Genomic DNA, 24,448 nt, shown 5'->3' on the forward strand with positions numbered 1-24,448 from the left:
ATTAGCAAACCATATACAGCAATGCTTCAAAAAGATCATACACAATGGTCACCTGGGATCTACTCCAGGAATGCAAGGATGGCACAATATTGGCATATCAATGAATGTGATTCACCACATAAAAATGAAGGATAAAAACCACAGGATCATATCAATAGATGCAGAAAAAGCATTTGATAAAAACTCACAGCAAAGTGGGAATAGAGGGAACATACCTAAATCTAATAAAGGCCACTTATGACAAACCATCCTATGCTAGGATCATACTCAATGGGAAAAATCAACAAGTGTTCCCCTTAAGATCAGGAACAAGACAGGGATATCAGCTTCACCTCTCTTATTCAACATAGTACTGAAAGTCCTAGCCACAGCAATCATACAGGAAGAAGAAATAAAAGACATCCAAATTGGAAAGGAAGTAGTAAAATTGCCTTTATTCACAGATGACATGATACTGTACATAGAGAACCCCAATGATTCCATCAAGAAACTACTAGAACTGATAAATGAATTCAGCAAAGTAGCCTGATGCAAATTCAATATTCAGAAATCAGTTGAATTTTTATATATCAATAATGAACTAACAGAATGAGAAATTAAGGAAACAATCCTATTCACAATTGCTTCAAAAAGAATAAAATACCTAAGGGTAGACCTAACTAAGGTTGTAAAAGAATTGTACACAGAAAATTACAAGACAGTGAAGTCAGACATTGAGGAAGATACAAATAAATGGAAGCAGATACTGTGTTTATGTATGGGAAGAATTAAAATCATTAACACGTCCATACTACCCAAAGCAATCTATAGGTTCAATGCAATTTCCACCAAGATTCCAATGATGTACTTCACAGAACTAGAACAAATGTTTCAAAAATTTGTAAGGAATTACAAAAGGCCCTGCATAGCAACAGTGATCCTGGGAAAGAAGAACAAAGTTGGAGGAATCATACTAATATGACACTATACTATAAGGCCATAGTAAACAAAATAGCATGGTACTGGCATAAAAATAGACACATAGATCAATGGAACAGAACAGAGAGCCTAGAAATCAACTAACATCTTTTTAGTCAAATAATATTTGACAGAGGAGGCAAGCACACACAATGGACTAAAGATATTTTATTCAATAAATTACATTGGGAAAATTGGACAGATATGTGCAGAAAAATGAAACTAGGCCACCATCTTATACCACACAATAATAAATTCAAAATGGATTAAAGATGTTTTTTTTCTAATGCATGCTGACATGACAGCTGTTACAGTGCAATCTAACAAACCTGTTTCAAATAAAGTTAAAGACAATTAAGTGTTACTAGGGCCATTATAGTAAAAAACTAGGGAAAAAAATAAATGAACTTTTTGGCCAACCCAATACTTACTGCATGCTATGCTACTTCGTAAGATTGTACTATTATATTGCTGTCATGGGGAAACAGCAGCTTAGAGATGTAAAGAAAATTACTGCAGTTTAGACCACCAGCAAGGGCAGAGAAACTTTGAAATCCTGATCTGACTTCAAAAACTTGGGTTTTGCCACCCTATAATTTTGCCCTAGGGCTCACATTAGGGTGTAGCCACTCTTTTCCATCACATGTCCCACAATCTTCAACTTTGAAGGGAAGTGTGGGAGGCTACTTACCAGTACTAAGCACAAATATTAACATTTTCTATGTGGTAATGTTTTATAACTACCTTTTTCCAGAAGTAATAGGAATACAGCTATTTATCTCAACTTTATGGTATCGTTTGTACACACTGGCCAAAGGGCATTTGGTCTGGGGAACAGAATTTATTCAGAAAAATTATCAACCAAAACACCAACCAAAATTATACTATATTATTAATATAAATATTTTAGTTTACAAAACGTGGCCAGGCTGTGTAGACTCTAAAAAAGTAACTTCTGTGGTGATGTGAATGTTTACTATCTGTAAGAAAAGTAGTTGGGTTGGAGGAGACAAAATACCAGAAGACAGATAAAATTGCCTCTAATTATAGTATTATATAGTATGTAATTTAAGTATCTTAAAACAGGGATATTGCCTGATTGATTCAAGTGTGCATAATTTAAATCATATGAACCCTTTAAGGGAAACGCTTTGCCCCTGCTGGTATGGAGGGAAAGCCAGATTCCAGGCAAGATAAGCATTCTGTGTGCCCTTGTTGTCTTGGAGATGAAGGGACCACATGTTAAGGAAGAGGTACCTCATTTTCTAAAAACACAAGGAACTAGATTCTGCTGAAAACCTGAAGGAGCCTGATAGCAATGTCTTCCTTGGAGCTTCCAGAGAAGAGCCCAGATCACAGTTGGTGTGTTCAGCTGTGAGGCCCTGAGCAGAGAAGCCAGATGAGTCTCAAAATGCCTGGATTTCTGACCCACAGAATTGGGAGGCAATAAATGGGTTTTGTTTTAAATTGATGTTTCTGATAATTTATCATGACAAAATGGAAAACTAATGTAGTATAAATTGATCAGTTTTTCCATATGACCTCTGTAAGAATTTTCAAAGGATAAATATTGCTCATTCTGAATAGTGAATGATAGAGACACACCTCATTTTGTTACACTTTGCTTAATTGCACTTTGCAAATACTGCATTTTTTTTTTACAAACTGAAGGTTCCTGTCAGTAACAGTGAGCTAAGATTCACTAAGGGCTCAGACACTGGTTAGCATTTTCTTAGCAGTAAGTATTTTTCAAATTAAGGTGCATGCATTATTTTTTAGACATAATGGTATTATACATTTAATAGACTACAGTATAGTATAAACAAACTTTCATATGCTCTGGGAAAACAAAAAATTTTTGTGACTGACTTTATTGTGATATTTGCCTTATTGGGTTGTCTTCAACAGAAACAGCAATACTCTGAAGAATGCCTGTACTTGAGACTATTTATTGTGTCAGCTAATTATACCTGCTGAGGTGAAAAGGGGTATTAGGTGGCATTGCTTGTTAATCACATTACCCACACTGCTACAACTTCAGTGTCACAGCAAGGGCTAACATTAAAAGACAGGAGCTAACAAATGCTGGTGAGGATGTGGAGAAAAGGGAACCTTTGTGCACTTTTGATGGTATTATAAATCGGTATAGCAGCTATGAAAGAGTATGGAGATTCTTTAAAAAAATTAAAAATAGAGCTACCATATGGGGTTTTCTTTTTAGAGAGTATAGACTTTATTCACTTTCCAAGGAAGAAAAGGATCATGGGGTGGAGAAATATACCAGCATTGAGAAGTGGGGACTTTAAACTTTTATTGGATTATAAAAGGTTTGGGATGTTGCTGTTGCCCGGCCCCTGGGCTGTTGGGGGCCATCGCAACACAGGAAATTTCACATAAGCTGCAGTTTGCTCCAATGGTATCTTTTGCTGGCAGCTGGTTGGGGTGGGGCGCAGTTAGTCATATTCTATTCTTGCTTTCTAGTAATTTCCAGTCCTGAAGACATAGGGCTCAGAAAAGTAAAATGGCAGTCATGTTAAAAAACATCATAGTCCTGCTAGATACATGGTGCCAAAATAGCAAATGGCACTGCCCTCATCCTTTTATGCCACCTCTTGTTTTAAAATGGAATTTTTTTGGGGGGGTGGTGATAAGATTTTTTAAAGTATATTTTATTGATTATGCTATTACAGTTGTCCCATTTTCCCCCTTATTCCCCTCCATCCTGCACAACACCTTCCACCCTTATTCCACGCCCCCCTTAGCTCATGTCCGTAGGTTGTACATATAAGTTCTTTCACTTGCCCTTTTCCTATACTGTTCTTAACTTCCCCTTATTTTCTACCTACCATTTATGCTACTTATTCCCCATACCTTTTCCTCCCTTTCTCCTCTCCCCTTCCCCACTGATAACCCTCCATGTGATCTCCATTTCTGTAATTCTGTGCCTGTTATAGTTTTTTGCTTAGTTTGTTTTTGGTTTTGCTTTTATGTTTGGTTGTCGATAGTTGTGAGTTTGTTGTCATTTTACTGCTTATGTTTTTGATCTTCCTTTTCTTAGATAAGTCCCTTTAACATTTCATATAACAATGCCTTGGTGATGATGAACTCCTTTACCTTGACTTTATCTGGGAAGCACTTTATCTGCCCTTCCATTCTAAATGATAGCTTTGCTGGATAGAGGAAACTTGATTGTAGATCCTTGCCTTTCATGACCTCAAACACTTCTTTCCAGCTTCTTCTTGCCTGCAAGGTTTCTTTTGAGAAATCAGCTGATAGCCTTATGGGAAATCTTTTGTAGATAACTGTCTCCTTTTCTCTTGCTGCTTTTAAGATTCTATCCTTATCTTTAATCTTGGGCAATGTAATTATGATATGCCTTGGTGTGTGCTTCCTTGCATCCAACTTCATTGGGACTCTCTGGGCTTCCTGGACATCCTGGAAGTCTATTTCCTTTGCCAAATTGGGGAAGTTCTCCTTCATTATTTTTTTAAATTTTTCGGTTTCTTGCTCTTCCTCTTCTCCTTCTGGCACCCCTATGATTTGGGTGTTAGAATATTTAAAGTTGTTCCAGAGGTTCCTAAACCTCTCCTTCTTGTTTTTGAATTCCTGTTTCTTCATTCTGTTCTGGTTGAATGTTTATTTCTTCCTTCTGCTCCAAACTGTTGATTTGAGTCCTGGTTTCCTTCCTGTCACTATTGGTTCCCCGTACATTTTCCATTGTTTCCCTTTTCATAGCCTTCACTTTTTCCTCTATTTTGCAACCACACTCAACCAATTCTGTGAGAGGTAAAAGCCGATATCCCTGTCTTGTTCCTGATCTTAAGGGGAACACTTGTTGATTTTTCCCATTGAGTATGATCCTAGCATAGGATGGTTTGTCATAAGTGGCCTTTATTAGATTTAGGTATGTTCCCTCTATTCCCACTTTGCTGTGAGTTTTTATCAAATGCTTTTTCTGCATCTATTGATATGATCCTGTGGTTTTTATCCTTCATTTTTATGTGGTGAATCACATTCATTGATATGCCAATATTGTGCCATCCTTGCATTCCTGGAGTAGATCCCAGGTGACCATTGTGTATGATCTTTTTGAAGCATTGCTGTATATGGTTTGCTAATATATTGTTGAGTATTTTAACATTGATGCATCAGTGATATTGGCCTAAAATTTTAACTTTTTACAGTGTCTTTATCTGGTTTTGGAAATAGGATGATTTTGGCCTCATAAAATGAGTTTGGGAGCCTTCCTTTCTCTTGAATTTTATGTGATATTTTGGTAAGTAGAGGTGTTAGTTCTCAGAATGTTTGATAAAATTCACCTGTGAAGCGTCTGGTTCAGGTCTTTTGTTTGTTGGGAGCTCTTTGATTAGAGCTCTGATTTCACTATTTGTAATCTGTCTATTCTGATTCTCTGATATGTCCTGATTTATTTTTGGAAGAGTGTATGTTTCTAGGAAGGATTCCTCAAATTCTTGAAGTCCCTGAAGTGTCTCCAGGCTCTTTGTGCCATCTTTCATGAAAGTAACCTTTGTTCCTTACCTGGAAAGACTGTTATGAACCATGTGACCAAGCAAGGTAGAAGGGCACTACTCTAAGGAGCTCTTATTTGCCTCAAAAGTCAATCTTACTTGTTAAGGCTTTCTCATTACATCCAGAGTTCTGGCATGACTCTTTTGATCATGACATTTCTGATAAGACTTGGTTAGTAAAACCACAATTGGAAACACAAATCTGCTATTATAAAGAGAGCAGATTTGTATTGGGTTCACAGAAACAAATATATTGCCACGAAAATCGTACTCACTCATTAAGAGTTGTCAAATTCTGGAGGGTTAAGTAGGGAGAAAAATATAAATGTTTCAGTATTTCTTATTAGCATACAATTTACAAATTGTTCTAGGAAAAAAGTACTCATAGCTAGAAAACAAAAATATTTAAAGTTAGCAATATTTTGAACAAAGTCATAGGAATAACAATTATCTTCAGTTTGTTTAGTCCCATAAAATCAATAATCTTATGCTTTTTCTACAAAAATTTTATGTATGACCTTTATGTGTTCAGTCTGCATGTGTGTGATTTTTACATGATTAATGTTTGTCTGTGTATTATATGTGGTGGGTTTCCTGCCTCTGGATGGCATAATTAGAGTGAAATAGTTTATTTGCCTAAATATAATAAATATTCATATAAATTAGCAGGATCCTATGTTATGGAAAAATATTTGGTATTAAAACCAGTTTAAAGTTTTTTTCTATGCCTTTTAAGGTTATTACCCCCCCTCAAAATATGTTGTTTTACAAAAGGTTTATGTTATAATGTCTTGGTTAAGTATAGTTGACAATCTTTCCAAAATTTAAATTTTAAATAGTGAGAAATGACTTCAAGTTATTCCTTTGGGCCCCTGGGATACCTCAAGGATTTATTCTCTCCTTACAAAAGAATAGTTTTAGACTTAATTGGGCCTATTTATGTACTCAAAATTACATGGAAAACTTTACAAAACAAAATAATAAAAACTATTCTGTTTGTATACATATATTTTTATCAAAATAGATTTTCTAAAAAATTTAACCTCCCCCAAGGAGGAACTTGCAAATATTCAGAATCAAATTCAAACAGGAAACTCTCAGGGGTAGCATCAGGGGAAGGAGGTGTCCTGTCCTGTCAGTGACACTGGCAAAGCCAAGAGTGATGGTTCCTTGTGGGGACATCAAACAGTGGTATTCCAGGTGTTTGTAGCCCACACATTGGAATTTATGAATTATTTTCAATGTTCATCACACACTTCTGCTAAGTCCTGTACAGAATTTTAAAACCTTGCATAGTGTTTGGTCTTTATATATACTGAAATTGTGTGTTGAGTCTAAAACTATGGGCTTTGTATTACTGTTTTTTGTCATTTCATAGTAATTATTATATACCAAGAAATTGCCATCTTGGAATGTTATATCTTACAGAAAACTAAAATTCTTTATCAATTACATCATAATCAAGTCTATAACCATGTCACTTTAAATTCAGTCATTTATAAACAGTCACTGTTTTACTAGAATGCATTTACAAATGTGTCTTTGGATAGGTTTATGAAAAGGACTCTGACTTACTCCAAATTACAGATATCTAAGCAGGTCATATATTTGAAGTAAATGAAGACTTATAGAACCCTAAGTAATAACTGGATTCATGGAAATACTGGCAAATAGTCAAGATGAACAAAATTGGCTATATAGGACTAAATGAGCCATATCACTTAGCAATTCTACTTCTGGCTATATATCTAAAGGAAATGTAAACACTAACTTGAAAAGATATCTATACCTCCATGTTTGTAGCAAAATCATTTATAATAGCCAAGACATAGAAATAACCTAACTGCCCATAAATGGAAGAAAGGATAAAGAAATTGTGGTGTAATAGAATATTATTCAGGCATGAAAAAAATGAGGAAATCTTACCATTTGTGACAACATAAACAGAACCTAAAGACATTATGTTGAGTGAAAAAAGGCAGATAAATGTAAATAGGGTATGATCTTACCTATATGTGGAATCTACAACAAAAAAATTGAAAATAAAAACCAAACTAATAGGCAAGAGATCAAATTTGTTGTTGCCAGAAGTGGAGGATGAGGAGAGAGAAAATTGGTAGAAGGTAGTCATAGCATACAAAGCTCTAGTTATAAGGTAAGTAAGTACTGAGGATGTAATGTACAACATGATGACTATAGCATTCTCATCACAAAGAGAAAATATTTCTCTTTTTTTCTTTTTTTATTCCTTCTATATGTGAAGATGGATGTTAGCTGGACTATTGTAAATCAAACCATCATGCCATGTTACTTTAAACTTGTACAGTGATACATGTCAATTATTTCTCAGTAAAAATAGAATAAAAATCAGATTTCCCAATATAAAGTCACTCTATTTAAGGGTTATTTGGTTAGCCTTAGTTTGAATCCAGAAACATACACATTTATGGTTTCTTTTCCTCAGGACCCCACTTTAATAGGCAAATTCAATATATTACAGACACTAGTCTAGAAAATTAGAGTATCTTCTTTAGGTCTAAACACTGAATAAACAGTGTATATCTATAACTACAATAAAACATTTATTTTACCTGTTAATAATAATGAATTGCTAGAAAAAAAGATGTGAAAATTAGGCAGATTTAATCTATTAGTTTCTCCACGGTCAATGGATTTCTGCTTTGTCCTGAGTAACAACTTTTCATGGTGTTACAAGTTTTAAGGGTAATTAGTAAGGAATATGTAGGGTGAAAAAGTAGATATTGAGCTCAAAATAGATCATGAATTTTTAATTTGACAAATCAAATCAGAGATGTAGGGAATTTTATCTCCCTTTTCTCCTATGTGTTGCAGATTAATCTTAAAGGTATTGGTGAAATCTATAAAATACGTATTGGGCATGACAACAGTGGAAATGATCCCAGGTGGTATCTGGAAGAAATCAGACTTGAAAACATAGACACATGTGAGCTGTTTTCTCTAACTGTTGATTCTTGGATAGCTGAGAATGAAAACAATGGTGATCGATGGAAAGAAATGCCCATTGTGAGATCTAATAAAGCATCTTTGCCAGGTATTTAATTTCACTTTCCTTGTGACTTATATTAAAAATAAAAATAATTGTGATGATTTACAACAGAGAATAGAAACATTTTCTAGAAAGAGCCATATACTAAATATCTATTCTTTGTTAGCTATAAAGTCTCTTGAAAATGTTCAATGTTCCCAGTTGTGAGACAGCTTCTATAGAAAATACATAAATAGTAGTGTGGTTGCATTCCAAAAAAAAACTTTATTTGTGGACACTGAAACTGGAATTTCATGTACATTTTCATTTATCAAGGAATAATAATTCACTTTTAATTTTTTAACTATTAAGAAAAACAAAAAGTGCCCTGGCCAGTGTGGCTGTTAGTTGGAATGTTGTCCCATGAACCTAAGGGCCACGGGTTTGATTTCTGGTCTGGGTGCATGCCCCTGTTGCAGGTTTGATCCCTGGTAATGGGGTGTATGAGAAGGCAACTGGTTGATGTTTCTCTCTTTCTCCCTTCCTCTCTCTGAAAAGCAATGAAAAAAAAATGTTCTTGGTTGAGGATTTAAAAAACATAAAAAATTTAAAAAGCATTCTTACCTTCTGGACCATACAAAAATCTGTGTTGGCAGATTTGGCTTACAAGTCAGTTTTCCTGCTCCTCATTTAGAACATTAGGCTTTAGGATTAATGGTTGTATGGCTGTTCAAAGGTGAAAATGTATGTACAAGGATGTATGTATGTTATCAATTCATCTTTTTGTAAATGATTTGCTAGCCATTTAAATGTGGCTTTCTTGTTGCCTATACTATGTTAACAAATATTAGCAATCATGAATTTAGGAGCATTTAAATTCCCTTACTCATTTTTTTTGTTTGTTTTGTCTAAAAGTGAACTGACACACTGTCTTAATTTTTCCTCTAACCATTTCATGTATCTCTGATAATCACCTTGTGTTTTGCTTCCACTGCTGTGTTGAAAATATTCGCTTAGTGGATAGTGCCAGCCATTTTGTCCCAAATTAAATGTTTGTGTGTGTTTTCTCTGTGTCCTAGGATTCTCTACTGCATTTGCCACTGTTGATTTCTCATTTGAAGAGGCAGAGATTTCTAAAGGTTCTGGAACTAGACATACTGATTTAGTCTTGGCTTGGTGATATATTTAATTGTGTTACCTTTAGCAAGCTACTTAGCCTGCCTTAGCCAAAGGTAACTCATCTATAAATAAGGGTGAAAGTAATGTCTATGTCACAGAGTTGTTTTGAGTACATAAGATGATGTACTTAGTCTTTAGGGTAATACAGTTACAGTACTTTATTCCACGATTTGGTACATAGTAATCATGCAATAAATACTAGCTATTACCATCATTGTTATTAAATATTGTTCGAATTCTGATCTCTATCACATAATATCAACCTAGTTCTTCCCTGTTTCCTCCATGTTTTTGTTTGTTATTTGTTTTTCTATCACTACCTCTAGACTTGGTCATCTTTCCTCAAACATGTCAGCTTAAATGCTTGATTCATCACTGCCTTTTTGAGCCTCTTCCTAACTTCTGTTGCTAACTCTACATGAAAAAATCACTCTTCATCTTCATCCTTGTCTTCTTTCTAGGTCAGAGCCCCGATATTCCATTAGGCAGTTCATCTTATCAATATCTTTAATACCCATTCATGAATGTTCAACCATTCCACACAAGAGAAGGTATATATATATTATCAGCACTAGCTGTCTAGTATAGTGAGAACTGGATGATTCAGAAAACAGCTTCTGTTCCTTAAACATTGTTCAGTTTTCATTGCTTCAGCTATCATCTTCAGTCTATCATCTTCCCTCTTCTTGCTCTTTCATCAGTTTCTTCTCTTCAGTTTTCCTCTGAAGGCTTCACTTCAGAGCTCACTGACACTTTGAATCCCCACAACCAAAAGTCAGGATGCAAAGAGAAGGGAATCACTATTAGTAAACATGTAGCTGGTACAACCAATATGAAAAACAGTATGCAATATCCTTTAAAATGTAAAAATAAAATTATCATGTGATCCAGCAATTCCACTTCTGGGTGTTTATCTAATGAAAAAGAAAGCACTAATTTTAAAAGATATATGCACTACCATGTTCATTGCAGCATTATTTACAATAGCCAAGATGGCAAAATATTAACAGATACATCTAAGTATCTGTTAATAAATGAATGGATAAAGCAATTGTGGTATATGCACAAAATGGAATATTATTCAACTGTAAAGAAGGATGAAATCTTGCCATCTGCATAACATAGATGAATGTTTAGGGAATTATGCTGTGTAATAAACCATGCAGAGAAATACAAATCCCACATGATCTCCCCTATATGTAGAACCTTAAAAAGAACAAATCAAACAAATGAAAAATAAGCTCATGGATACAGAGAACAGACTGGTGGTTGCAAGTGGTGGGGGTTAGGGGAACTATCTTTTTGTTGCTGTTTAAATAAATTGAATAAAAATTTTTATAAAGACTCAGTAAATTACATGCTCTGTTACATGAACCATTCTTAACTGATACCAGCATGTTAGAAATTACAGAGCACATATGAGAAAAAATAAAGCTAATATCTGGCTGTTAAAAATAAATCTAGAATTCTAAGATCTACCTATGCTATTTACCAAGTTACTAACATCTATCCAGAATCCATTCTTTCTAAATGGCATACAGAAAAAAATTTTAAATTCATGGTGCCAATAAGAAACAGAAGAAATCTTACTGGTCAGATATGTTGGTTATTTCTCAATTACAGTATTTTTAAAAGCTGCATTATTTTAAAATGAACTTCAGTTAAATTCAATCACACAAATATTTTGTATTTTCCCATTGCCTCCTATTTGCTATATGCACAATTTTTTATTTACAAAAAATGTGGAAAGCAGTTGTATAAGTTTTAAAAAAATTCAAGATACAGAAGAAACTCATTGTACTCTAAATGAACTATTGATTTTAGGGGTTCATTTAACATGAGCAGCAATAAAAGTGCAGCATGTCTCCTTTACATCTTTCTGTTCATTTTTCCCCAACCTAGCTAATGAAACTTTATCCATTAGCTTCTCTTTAAGGGGGTAATTTCTAGGCTGAAACACAACAACCATTTCTTACAGTAATTTCTCCTACAAAATAATATAATATAATACATGATATCTAGAGCTAATCTGATCCAGTCTTCTCATTTTATACTAGTTCTGACGAATCAATCCAGCTGTCCTTTTCCTAGACTGCATATTTGCTTGTTTAGGGGGAAATCATTAAAATAAGAAAATAAAAAATAATAATAACACATCAGTGTTCAAGAATTAACACCTACTGGTGAGCAAGAAGCAGTCTAGTCCTGCTTAGTATTGCTTTTGAAAAGTCATTTTCGGTGCCCCCAACAAGTTCATTTACTATTTCTATGACATCAAGGAAAGGAAGAGCAGAATCAAGTGATTGAACTGACACTTTCCTGGTCTGATTTGAAAGGAAGAGTATGGAGAGGTTGACCTTCATTATTTTGGGATGGTCTCTCCATCTATCAAAACATTCTAAAGCAACTCAGGGAAGGACACAAAGAGTGATGTAGGATGTAGGGGAACTTATTTTTTTTAATGAAGCTATTATCACTTAGCCTTTCCAAGACTAGATAGAGTTTAGTGACACACTTGAGGGTTTTGTTTATTCTTTTATTTAGTAGCACAAAAAAAGTAGTTTCCCTGTAGTTGGCACTTACACTCTTAGCCAATTAACTTTGTGATGTCTCTTTTTTTCAAATGGTAACTGGAATGTTTTCAAAAGAAAAGGGTTTTTGAGACTACTTATCTATAAATCATCACTCTTTGGGGGATGAGCTAGATTGCTAGTGGGATCAGAGTGATCTCCTCCTGGACACTAGCACTGCCAACCCTAGCGCATCCACACCAGCTCCAAATTGCTCACTGCCTGCTGTGTTTGGGGGGACAGGCACCAGGAGCTGCTGCTCACCCCATGGTTGGTTGTACTTAAGAATATTTGGTTAATGACCAGTGTGGATGCCCCAGAGCAGATAAGAATGCCAACTGAGTTTACTTTTCAAGTTCTGGCTCCAGGCTTTCTTCAGGAGAGACAGATAATAATGCAAGGTGAGGTCTTGGGCCACATCTGTGAGTGAAGTGTTTGATACTAGGTTTTGGCAAGTGCACAGGTGTTCTTAGTGATTTACTTTAGAATAAAAAAATAACTACCTGTGACAGTAAGGAAGTGTCATAATAATAAAAATGTATTTGCTTTAAAATATTTGCATTGGACTTTAAGTAGTGATAAAATAGGTTTCTGAAACACTTTCTGACAATTTACAGCAAGTTTTGCATGATAATAGCTGAGTTAAGTTTAACAAAAGAAGCAGGGTTTTTTTTTAATGCTATAGCCTTTACCTCAATACCCATGTTCAAGTGGAAAATGTGGGCTTCAGAAGAACATGGACCCTTTCATTGATGGAACAGCTGAAGCTCAAAGAAGCAGAGTCTGGCTTCAAATCTTGATTTTAATCACTAGCTTTGTGAATTAGGGAAAGTTGCACAGGTTTTCTCAGTCTCACTTGGTTTTCCAATATGGAGTATATAATACATATTATTAGAGTGATCACCATATAGTTCACCATCCAAACTAGGACATTTTTTTGAGAGAGAAGGAAGGCTCTGTTAATATGTATGTGAGAACAATAGATATTAATTGGGACTGTCCCAGGCAAACCAGAAATATGGTCACCCAGTAACATTCCTTTTCCATCAGGAGTGTGTGAAAGGATATGAATATAGTATTTGTCACATAGAAGGCACTCAACAGACAATTAATTCCTTTGTATTTTCCTTTTGACTTGTTTTTCTCTCCTGTTTTCTTCAAAGGACTTAGCTGGTATCATGATAGGAGGGCAAACACAGGAACACCCTGGCATCATTACAACAGGCTATCATCAATCCCATAGCCAGAGTGATCCTCTGAAAATACCAGTCAGATTATGTCACTCCTTTACTTAACCCTTCAAAGGTTTTCCAGCTTATTAAGAATAAAAGACAAATCATTATAACTTCCCACAAAGGCCTGCTCACCCTGCCCCTAATTCCAGCCTCAACTCTACCTGATGGCACCAGGCAAACTGTCTCCTTAGACCTTGGGCCTTTACTCTTTCATTCTATCTGCTGTCCTATGCCTCCCAAGCCTCTGTGAGGCCTGCTCCTTTATTTTGGTCATGTCTCTGGTCCAAGGGACCTTCTCACTAGGCCTTCCTGGTGACCTTCTATAAAATACCAAGAAATTCACATTCCCTCCCCATTTTGACACTTCTTTCTACAGCTCAAAGGTAAGATAAATATTTTCAACAAAGAGGCACATGAAGATTCAGCCCCAAACCACCAACATATATAATCTTGGACCACAAGTCTTCACTGCAGACTGAAGTGTCGGCACATGTTTAACACTGAATCCCATTCACCATCTGCTTATGAGATCTGATTTCTTTGGGCAGTTTGTATCAACAGGATCACACTGCAATGAGTGCTGAGAAAGCTTAATTCTTGATGACTTAAGGGAAAGCACTGAAACAGTCCATTAATTAAATCAAATTAAAGGTTCAGCTTAGGGGTTTGTTTTGGGGAAGTTCAACTGTGCTGCCTGGAGAGTTTCCCAGGTTTTGGCATTGATGCTTATGCTCCTGAGGTGGAGCAGCATGGCAGGAGCCCACATGTAGAGCTGGCTCACATGCAGGAGCTGGCTCACATAGGGTGTGCAACATAAGGACTCAGCAAGGCAAAGTCAATGAGTATTACCTTGGACCATTTGAATATCATGCCATAAGCATGGTACAAGGGAAGTGCCCCCCCCAACATAAACAATTACATCTCTTTTTTCTGATCAGGGAAAAAATGCCTTACATTCACAAAAACTATTGTGTGCACTTTGACAAGGATGGGGACAAGAGTGCAAAGCTCATGACCTTCTAGCCCTTAGACTCAGGAATTATTTGTTTATGTCACCCAAGGTTGCTAGGACTTGAAATGTTTTGAGAGTCTGTCTCCCAGGATGGAGGAAAAAGCACTGAGAGGTCAGGGCCCCGAGGTCATTTGCCAATTGGAGAGAACTTGGGAACCTGGTTGGCCCAGAGAAGCTTTGGTACCACCATTCTCTAAATTGGGGAGCTAAATCTGAAAGGCCAACTTAAGATTTAAGGTCCCATGAGTTTCAGTAGAGTATTAATGTGTTTGCCCCCAACTCAGGGCATAGTGTGTGTGTGTGTGTGTGTGTGTGTGTGTCCACCTACACACATTTGCACAATGGCATATCTTTCTAGGGTAAGTCCCATCAGTTACTTCCCAATAAAAATATCAACAATGTACTCCAGAATAAAAGTCTGCAACATTAGTAATACAGCTGAAAGAATATTGTTTTATTTGACTCTATTGTTTACTTGAAAAACAGAGAACTTTTTTGGTAATAGATTGGGAATTCTTCTTCGATGCTTTGAACAAAAATAGAATAACACCACTGGGCCATTACAATATTAAGCAGAGAAAGAAACCTTTTAACTATGCTCTTTTAAGAAAAGCTTCTAGCTCATGTCTGGCATGAAAGACTTAACAACCGTAGTTCCCTGCTCATCCCTTGCCTTCTTCAGTCACTCCTAGGACTAGTGTGGATGATAGACTTTAGAGAGGGTCAGTGTAGAAAGCCAAATAATATGTTCATTCCTACTAGCATATATAGATCAAAGACTAGAAGACAAAGTCAAAGGGCCAGAAGCTATCTGGACCCTGAGATAAACTGGAGAATGAGAGAAAATTAAATAGCAAAAAGATCCTGGGAAGGCAGGGTTGTTTTAAAGCACAGTCTGGGTGAAGAGTAGCCACACACTAGTTTAGAGGATTCATGCTTGAGCAGTTCTTTGGGCTACCAGCAGAGAGCAGTACACAACACTTTTTACAGATGCATGGAGTACTAGGCATTCCTTTATTCAGTATTATCCCATAAACATTTAACATGTGCTAGAAGCTAGGGGTTCAAAACTGAAAAAGATGTGAGCCCCACACTTAAGGTACATGAAGTTTAAGACTGGGAGGCTGAGACATTCAATACCTAGGTAAGTGCACCCCTATGAGACTTGCTCAGCATAAGGGTGGACTGTGACTTAGACAATAGACAATCCTGTTAACACAGCCATTGCCTTTGATATATCATTGACAATTCAGGTTACATTAATAACAGTTACTAAATATTCTTTCATGATTTATTCAAAGTCATCCTAAATTGTGAAGATTGCTTTCTTTTAGGACATTTCTCTGGCAATAACTATCTAAATCTAGGAGGAAAATTCTCTGGTTCAACTATTTTATTATGACATTCTAATACTGACAACTGGCAGACTGTGGGATTAGACACTTGTTCCTTTCCATGTTTATTTCTGGGCTGACATTTTTTGGCCATTATTACTTTTTAAATTTGATCTTTACATCTTAGACTGGGTTAATGATGTCCTTTCTTCTGATAGTGATAGACTCAGTTCTGTTCTAAAAATACACTTCTAATGTCTAAATGTTTAAAACACTCCATTCCAGCTAGCTTTGTGAAAAGGCTGCCACTGTCATCACATATCTGTTACCTTGGGGTAATCAAGAAACAGGTCACCAAGGAAATCAGAAACTTTTGCCATGATAAGATATTAAGAAGTGATCTGTTCAATGGAATTCAGATTAAAATTACAGAGCTGGACTTCTGGTTAAGATGGCAGCATAGGCAGACATGGCTCACCTCATCACACAACCACATCAAAATTACAACTGAAAATACAAAACAACCATCACTTAGAACCATAGAAACAGAGTCAAATGGAAGTCTGACAGCTACAGATTTAAAGAAACCACATTCATCCAGACTGGTAAGAGGGACACAGACATAGAACAAGCTGGTCTCACACCCACATGTGGTGGATAAAAATTTGGGAAGGATATTTCAAGAACGAGATCCCAGCCCCACACCAGACCCCTCAGCCCATGGTTCCAGTGCCAGGAAGATAAGTCCCCACAACCTATGGTTGCAAAAACCAGCAGGGATTGAGTCAGTGGAAGAAACTTCTGGATCCCCAAGCAGTTCATCTTAAAGAATCCACACATGGACTCACCTACACAGATTTACTCCTTCTGATTTTCAGCACTGGGGTATTAGTAGCTTGAAAGGCACCAGTGGCATACTGGAAAAAACTAAAGTGTCTGGCATCAAGGCAAGAAGAGGCCATTGTCCTTTTTCTAAACCCTCCCCCCACAGAGCCACAGCCTAGCAAATTGGTGCCACATCTGAGACTCCATCAACCTGGCTAACACTGACCTGCCTTGGAGATCCCCAGAGCTCCAGCCCACCCAGCTTACAGGCCCACGCAAGCTATTTTTCCATATGAATGGCTCATCTTGGTTTATGCTGCACAACTTCCTAAGTCCTCTCAAATAAGCAATAACTGGCCTTAGTAAGCCCTAGGCCCACCACTAGCAGCAGCCAGCCTGGATTCACAGCTTGGCTTCTCTTGGGAATCTCCAAGCCCAGCACAAGTAGCATCCATCTCAGTCAGAGTGGTCCCGGGGAAAACACAGGTGGGGGCTGGCCTTGGCATATGCCACCCAGGAAACCTCAGAGCCAGCATACCCAGGGGACAGATACAGACCACGTCAATGCATCCTTACTCTACACAGCTGATCCTCCATGGAGGATGGAGGTTGGTGGTCAGTGGTCACAACAAATCCTTGCAGCTGGCTGGCCTGGGTAAACCTGTCCCATTGGTCTACCAACAGTAACTAAGGCTCAACTACAACTGGAGTGTGTACTCAGCCCACACAACAGGTGCACTTCCAGTACCCAGCTTGGGTTATAGGAGAGGCTGTGGCACTGGACCCTATAGGACATGTGCTACATTAGGCTACATGGAGTCAAGGCAGCTCTGCCTAATACGTAGAAACAAATACAGGGAGGCTGCCAAAACAAGGAGACAAAGAACCATGGCTCAAATGAAAGAACAGATAAAAACTCCAGAAAAAGAACAAAATAAAATGGAGATAAGCAATCTATCAAATGCAGAGTTCAAAAAACTGGTTATAAGGATGCTCAAGGAAGTTAATAAAACCTCAGCAGCATAAAAAAGATCTAGTCAGAAATGAAGGATTCACTAATTGAAATAAAGAACAACTTACAGAGAAACAGTAGTATAGTGGATGAAGTTGAGAATCAGATCAATGATTTGGAACATAACAAAGTGAATAACAACCAATCAGAACAACAAGAAGAAAAAAGAATCCAGAAAATTTAGGAAGCAGTCTCTAGGACCACTTCAAGAGACCTAACATTTTTATCACGGGGGTGTCAGAAGGAGAAGGAGCAAAAAATTGGAAATGTATTTGAAAAATTAATGAAAGAAAACTTCCCTAACTTGGTGAAAGAAATAAACATGCAGGTCCAGGAAGCATAGAGAGTCCCAATCAAGAATGGTGCAAAGAGGCCCACTCCAAGACACATCATAATTAAAATGCCAAAGGATAAAGATAAAGAGAAAATCTTAAAAGCAGCAAGAGAAAAGTAGTAGTTACATACAGGGAGTTCCCATAAGACTGTCAGCTGATTTCAGGTTAGAAGGGATTGGCAAGAAATATTCAAAGTCATAAAAAAGCAAATACCTACAGCCAAGATTGCTCTAACCTGCAAAACTATCTTTTAGTATTGAAGAGCAGATTAAGAGCTTCCCAGACAAGAAAATCTAAAGGAGTTCATCATCACCAGACCACTATTATATGAAATGTTAAAGGGACTTATTTAAGAAAAAGAAGAAGATCAAAACTATGAACAATAAAATGGCAATAATACCTATCTGTAAGCAATTGAATCTAAAAAACAAACTAAGAAAAGGAGAATAGAAACAGAATCATGTATATTGGGAGTGTTTTGATGGTTGCCAGATGGGATGGGTATGTGGGGGAATAGGTGAAGAGGTGAGGGGACTAAGAAGTACAAATAAGTAGTTACAGAATAGCCATGGGAATGTCAGTTACAGGAGAGTAAATGGAGTAGCCAAAGAACTTATGAGCATGATCCATGGATATGAACAAAGGTGTTAGGATTGCCTGAGGGAGTGGGAGGTGCTGGGTGGAGCAGGAAAAAGGGGAAAAATTAAGACAACTATAATAGCACAATCAACAAAATATAATTAAAAATAAAATTACAGAACTGTACTAAATATATTTTATAAACAGTGAATTGAATTCACTACCTTTATATGTTTATTCAAAAATTGGGCAGGTCTGTGTTAGGTCTGAGAATCTTTCTAGATATCAGCTAGGTTATTACTAATCTTCAATTTGTATCACCATATGATGGACCTGAATCTTCACTCACAGTCATAATTTTAAAGGCTGAAAAATATAACTTTTTTTATTCTCCATAACTGATTAAAATCATACCCCTCCTGAGGAAACTTATTGGAGTGATGGAAATATTCTCTGTCTTAACTGTGGTGGTAGTTACAGCACTTGTAAACATTTGTCAAAGCTATCAAGCCATATACCTTAAAAGAGTGAATTTTGTTACATGAAAATTGCATTTCTACAAACCTGACTTAAAAATAATCCAAACCAAGTTTTTAGTGATGATAGAAATTTTATTCATTGAACTCAAAAAAAGCTAAGTTACTTCCAATATGAAACTAACTTTCCTTTGGTCAAAAATTGGTCAAAGAATTCTTCCCAACAGGATGCATCTGAACAACATGTTAACTAAGCAGTCTTCAAATTCTGCCTTTGCATCAAGTTAGAGAAGGAAGAATTTCATATTGCCTTCAAGATCATCAAATGTTTGGAGTTAGAATATATTGTTACAAATTTAACTTTAAAAAAGAGTCTATGTGCTTTTGTTACAAAACTTAATTAATATTTGGTGAATTACATTATCTAATAGAATTAAAGTAAAGTCAATGTTAAAGATTGCAGCAAAATTTTTGTTTCTAGGGGTGGGATCATGTTTTCTTCTAACTTCCAATTCAATCTATGTGACTCTTCTATGTATTTTAGAATAAAACTTAGTGCTCAACTGTGATAACCTCTTTGTTCTAAATTTGTGGCACACTCATTTCTATGTATTTTAGATGGCAGTTAACTTTTTGGCTTATATGTACTAAGCTTAATTTATTGGCAAGCAGCTTCTGGGAACAGTGCTGAGAAGTGTTTCACGTGTGTGCAGTAGCAGGGAAGGGACATGATGCGATCACAGAGTGTGCATAGTGGTTGAAGAAGGGCCAAGTGTTGTGTTTTGTGCTATAAATATACAATCTCTGTTCTAAATAAATTCTGATATGTACTTTTTAAACCTTGAATTATTAATTTATTTTAACTTTATTTATAGTTCAATATCTTAAATGTCCTTATTTTTAAAAAGTTGTTAACAAGTTCACTCATCTGAAATGAGGGGGGAAAATCTCAGTAAACAAAATTATGGTTTCCCTGTAAAGATGTGCAATCCCACTTGTCCACATACTTGTTTCATGGAGAATTCTAGTGTAAGTTTTAGCTTAATTCTGTTTAGGCAGTTGTACAGGTTGTAAGGCCAGATCTTTATAGGTATTTTAAATAATGTCTTTGGTTGTCCTAAATTCATGAGAAGTGTTCTAATTTTCTTTTTTATATATACATTTTATTGAATATGATATTACAATTGTCCCATTTTCCCCCTTCACTCCTCTCTACCCTGTACACCCTCTCCCACCCATGTCCCCTCCTTTAGTCATGTCCATGTGTCATACTTATGTTCTTTAGCTTCTACATTTCCCATACTATTCTTACCCTCCCCTTATCTATTTTCAACCTACAATCTATGCTACTTATTCTCTGTACCTTTTCCCCTCTCTCCTCCTCCCACTCCCCTGTTGCTAACCCTCCATGTGATCTCCATTTCTGTGGTTCTGTTCCTGTTCTAGTTGTTTGCTTAGTTTCTTTTGGTTTTGCTTTAGGTGTGGTTGTTAATAATTGTGAGTTTGCTGTCCTTTTACTATACATATTTTTTCTTTATCTTCTTCTCTTAGATAAGTCCCTTTAACATTTCATAAAATAAGGGCTTGGTGGTGATGAACTCTTTTAACTTGACCTTATCTGAGAAGCACTTTATCTGCCCTTCCATTCTAAATGAAAGCTTAGCTGGATAGAGTAATCTGGGATATAGGTCCTTGCCTATAGGGTTACCTTATAGGTAACCCTAACCCTCCATGTGATCTCCATTTCTGTGTTTCTGCTCCTGTTCTAGTTGTTTGCTTAGTTTGTTTTTGTTTTTGTTTTTGTTTTAGGTATGGTTGTTAATAATTGTGAGTTTGCTGTCATTTTACTGTTCATGGTTTTTATCTTCTTTTTCTTAGATAAGTCTCTTTAACATTTCATATAATAAGGGCTTGGTAATGATGAAGTCCTTTAACTTGACCTTATCTGAGAAGCACTTTATCTGCCCTTCCATTCTAAATGAAAACTTTGCTGGATAGAGCAATCTGGGATGTAGGTCCTTGCCTTTCATGACTTGGAATACTTCTTGCCAGCCCCTTCTTGCCTGTAAGGTCTCTTTTGAGAAATCAGCTGACAGTCTGATAGGAACTCCTTTGTAGGTGACTATCCCCTTATCTTGTGCTGCTTCTAGGATTCTCTCCTTCATTTTTACGCTGGCTAATGTAATTATGATGTGCCTTGGTGTGTTTCTTCTTGGGTCCAACTTCTTTGGGGCTCTCAGCTTCCTGGATTTCCTGGAAGTCTATTTCCTTTGCCAGACTGGGGAAGTTCTCCTTTATTATTTGTTCAAATATGTGCTCAATCTGTTGCTTTTCCTCTTCCCCTTCTGGTACCCCTATAATTCGGATATTGGAATGTTTAAAGATGTCCTGGAGGTTCTTAAGCTTCTCCTCATTTTTTAAGATTCTTATTTCTTCATTCTTTCCTGTTTGGTTGTTTTTTTCTTCCTTCTGGTCCACTCTATTGTTTTGAGTCCCAGTTTCCTTCCCATCACTATTGGTTCTCCATGCATCTTCCTTCATCTCTTTTATGGTAACCTGCATTTTTTCATCTGATTTGTGCCTAAAATCAACCAATTCTGTGAGCTTCCTGATCACCAGTGTTTTGAACTGTGCATCTGATAGATTGGCTATCTCTTAGTCACTCAAAAGGTTGAGCCCTGGAGCATTGATCTGTTTTTCTGTTTGAGACATCTCTCTCTCTCTCTCTTTTTTTTGGGGGGGTGGGGTCTGGTCGCTCCTGTTACAGTGGGGGGCTGAGCCTTAGGTGTTCACCAGGGCTGAGCACCCTAGTCGCTAGATTGTTACGTTGTATGTGGGGGCGGGGGTAGGAGGGAACTAGGGCAGTATCTCCAATCCCCTGGGATCTCAGTTCCTTCCCTGGGATCCTGGGTTGCATACTCTGCCCTGGTCCACAATCGCTGCCTCACTGGGTCCACCAGCTGCCGCTTGCATACTCAGGGTCCACCCGCTGTGATTTTGCATGCCCTGGGTGCCTTATGTGCCCCCGGTTGCCTTATGTGTCCAGTTCTCCCTGTTTGCGCAAGGAGACCCGCGCCCGTCTGCTCCTCTCCGCCCCTCCTACTGGTCTGAATGAACGGGTCTCCTTCTACTTCTTGGCTGTCTGACTTCCATTCAGATAAATTCTCTGTCAGTTCTGGGTGTTATTCTATCTCTAAATTGTTGTTGTTCTAATCTCGGTTGTGCGTGGAGATTCGGTGCATCCACCTATGCCTCCATCTTGTCGGAAGTCCTCGTGTTCAAATTTTCTACTTAAGCTCTGCTGGGTTTCACTCAGGGGCATTTTAGAATACCTAAGACTGCACAAAGAAACTGATTTATCTTCCCTGCGTATACCATTTCCCAATATACCACATTTGTCATTTTAAAGGTCAGGCATGATGGAAACAGACAATATTTCTCACTTACCTTGTTTTCTTGTTGGATTTTTATGTCTAAGTTCTTTGGGAAATGTTAATGTAGCTTTCTATAAATGCAACTGTTCAATTGCACAGAGTATGATTTATAAAGAATTCTAGAACTTGGGACAATAAGTACTCATTGTATCTAAGATATATTCATATTAGCAGCATCAGCAAGAATAGTCTCTTTTTTTAATTAGTGACTTTTACCAGTGTCTTAGAAGTTGACTTAATTTGAAGGTCAAATACAGTGGATTATAATTTGCTTGTACCTCACTAAGCTCTTTCTTAAAAATTGTATTTAAATTTGCATCTCTCTAGGATCTTTGTATTGCTTTTCACTCAAGAGGGCTATTAAAAATCTACAGTATTAAAATAGTAATATCCATGAAGGAGCAGCATGGATGACCAGCTGTGATTAGAACAGCCAAACTTCAGAGGGGGGAAAGTTGCCACTTCCCTCTAATTAAGAGAGAGAAGGGTTTGTTTTTTTTTTTAAGTACAACTTCTCATAACTGTGAAAGTGTAGTGGTTAATGGAAGTGCATAATTGCTAACAATAATTACTTTGAAACAGTAGTTCTGGGAATAGCTAGTAGTCTGTATGAATGAGGTAAACATAAAATGTCCAAGAGCGTGTTTGAACAGGGGTGTACACAAGAGAGAGAGGGGCCAAGTGCCCCAGAGAAACTCGTGTCAACTAGATCAAAGGACATTCTAATTCCTTTCCAGGGTATCTAATAAATTCAAAGAGAAAATTTAAAAATGAGATAAATAATGATAATTTCTGGCATTTCAGTGGTGGTTTACAAGATCTACATACACACTGGCAGGAAGCCAGGTGCTGAGACAGAATCCAATGTATTTATCAACCTCATTGGCTCCAGAGGAGATTCTGGGAATCGAAGCCTTCATCAGTCCAAAAATAACAAAGTTAAGTTTCGGCGTGGACAGGTAACACAAAGATCCTTATAAATTGTTACCCACCATCCTTCCTCTAATTTCTTTAGCTAAAAAGCAACACAAACAGAAAATTCCTGAAATGGTCATTTGGCTCCAAATAGGAAATGTAGAGAAGTGTGGTCACTTCTTTGTGTGCATCTTATTGCTCTGGGGTTGAGTTGAGGTGGGACTACACCAGAACAAGGCAACCATAGTAAGTCTCAGTTTCTTTTTCTATTAAAAATAACAAAAAATAGCCAAGATTCCATTTTCAGCTAAGTCACTCTAACTTGTAATAAAATGGCCATCCTGCTGAGTACTAGAAACATTTGATAAACATCTTTTTTTTTAAGATTTTTATTTATTTATTTATTTTTAGAGAGGGAAGGGAGAGAGATAGAGAGAGAGAAACATCAATGTGTGGTTGCTGGGGGTTATGGCCTGCAACCCAGGCATGTACCCTGGCTGGGAATCGAACCTGGGACACTTTGGTTTGCAGCCCGCGCTCCATCCACTGAGCTATGCCAGCCAGGGCGATAAACATCTTTTAAATTTGGTTTAAAGGCAATGGAGAGCTGTCAAGGTAGGTAGGACTGAGGGTCCAAGAATCTGAAGTGAGAAAGAAAGTGTAAAGGAGAGCCTGATATTCAGCATAACTTTCTTCCATTTGCAAGTAGAAGCATAGAAGTGAGAAGCCAGTCAGAAAATGACAGTGAAGAGCCTCAGATGCTGCACAGAGACTCAAGAGGTTTCATGTGGCTGGGATTCAACCTGGTCCCAGCAGTAAAGACAGGCCTTCATACACTCCCACTTGAAAAGTGGGACTTTCATGTGAGTCCTTCCAAAACAGAGCCTGGGGCAGATCTCACAGGGCAGGTGATCCTAGGGCAGAGAAAAAATGTAGAAAAGGAGCCAATACAGATGTGTATTCTAGAGGTCACTGCTGTTTGTAGCAGGGACTGGATGCCTTAGACCTGAGCTAATAGGCTGGGACCATAGCAGGGATAACTAAAGCAG

The 24,448-nt window shown here is 37.1% G+C and overlaps 1 protein-coding gene across 1 annotated transcript in view; it reads left to right on the forward strand.

Annotated features, from left to right (window-relative positions):
* RP1 (RP1 axonemal microtubule associated) overlaps positions 1–24,448 on the forward strand; it is a 310,652-nt gene that overhangs the window by 271,021 nt on the left and 15,183 nt on the right. The window contains 2 exon segments of the mRNA XM_036031115.1: positions 8,340–8,559; positions 23,289–23,443. Of these exon segments, the coding sequence (XP_035887008.1) occupies positions 8,340–8,559; positions 23,289–23,443 (375 nt within the window).

The sequence above is a fragment of the Phyllostomus discolor genome, chromosome 7, assembly GCF_004126475.2.
Source record: "Phyllostomus discolor isolate MPI-MPIP mPhyDis1 chromosome 7, mPhyDis1.pri.v3, whole genome shotgun sequence".
NCBI lineage: Eukaryota > Metazoa > Chordata > Mammalia > Chiroptera > Phyllostomidae > Phyllostomus > Phyllostomus discolor.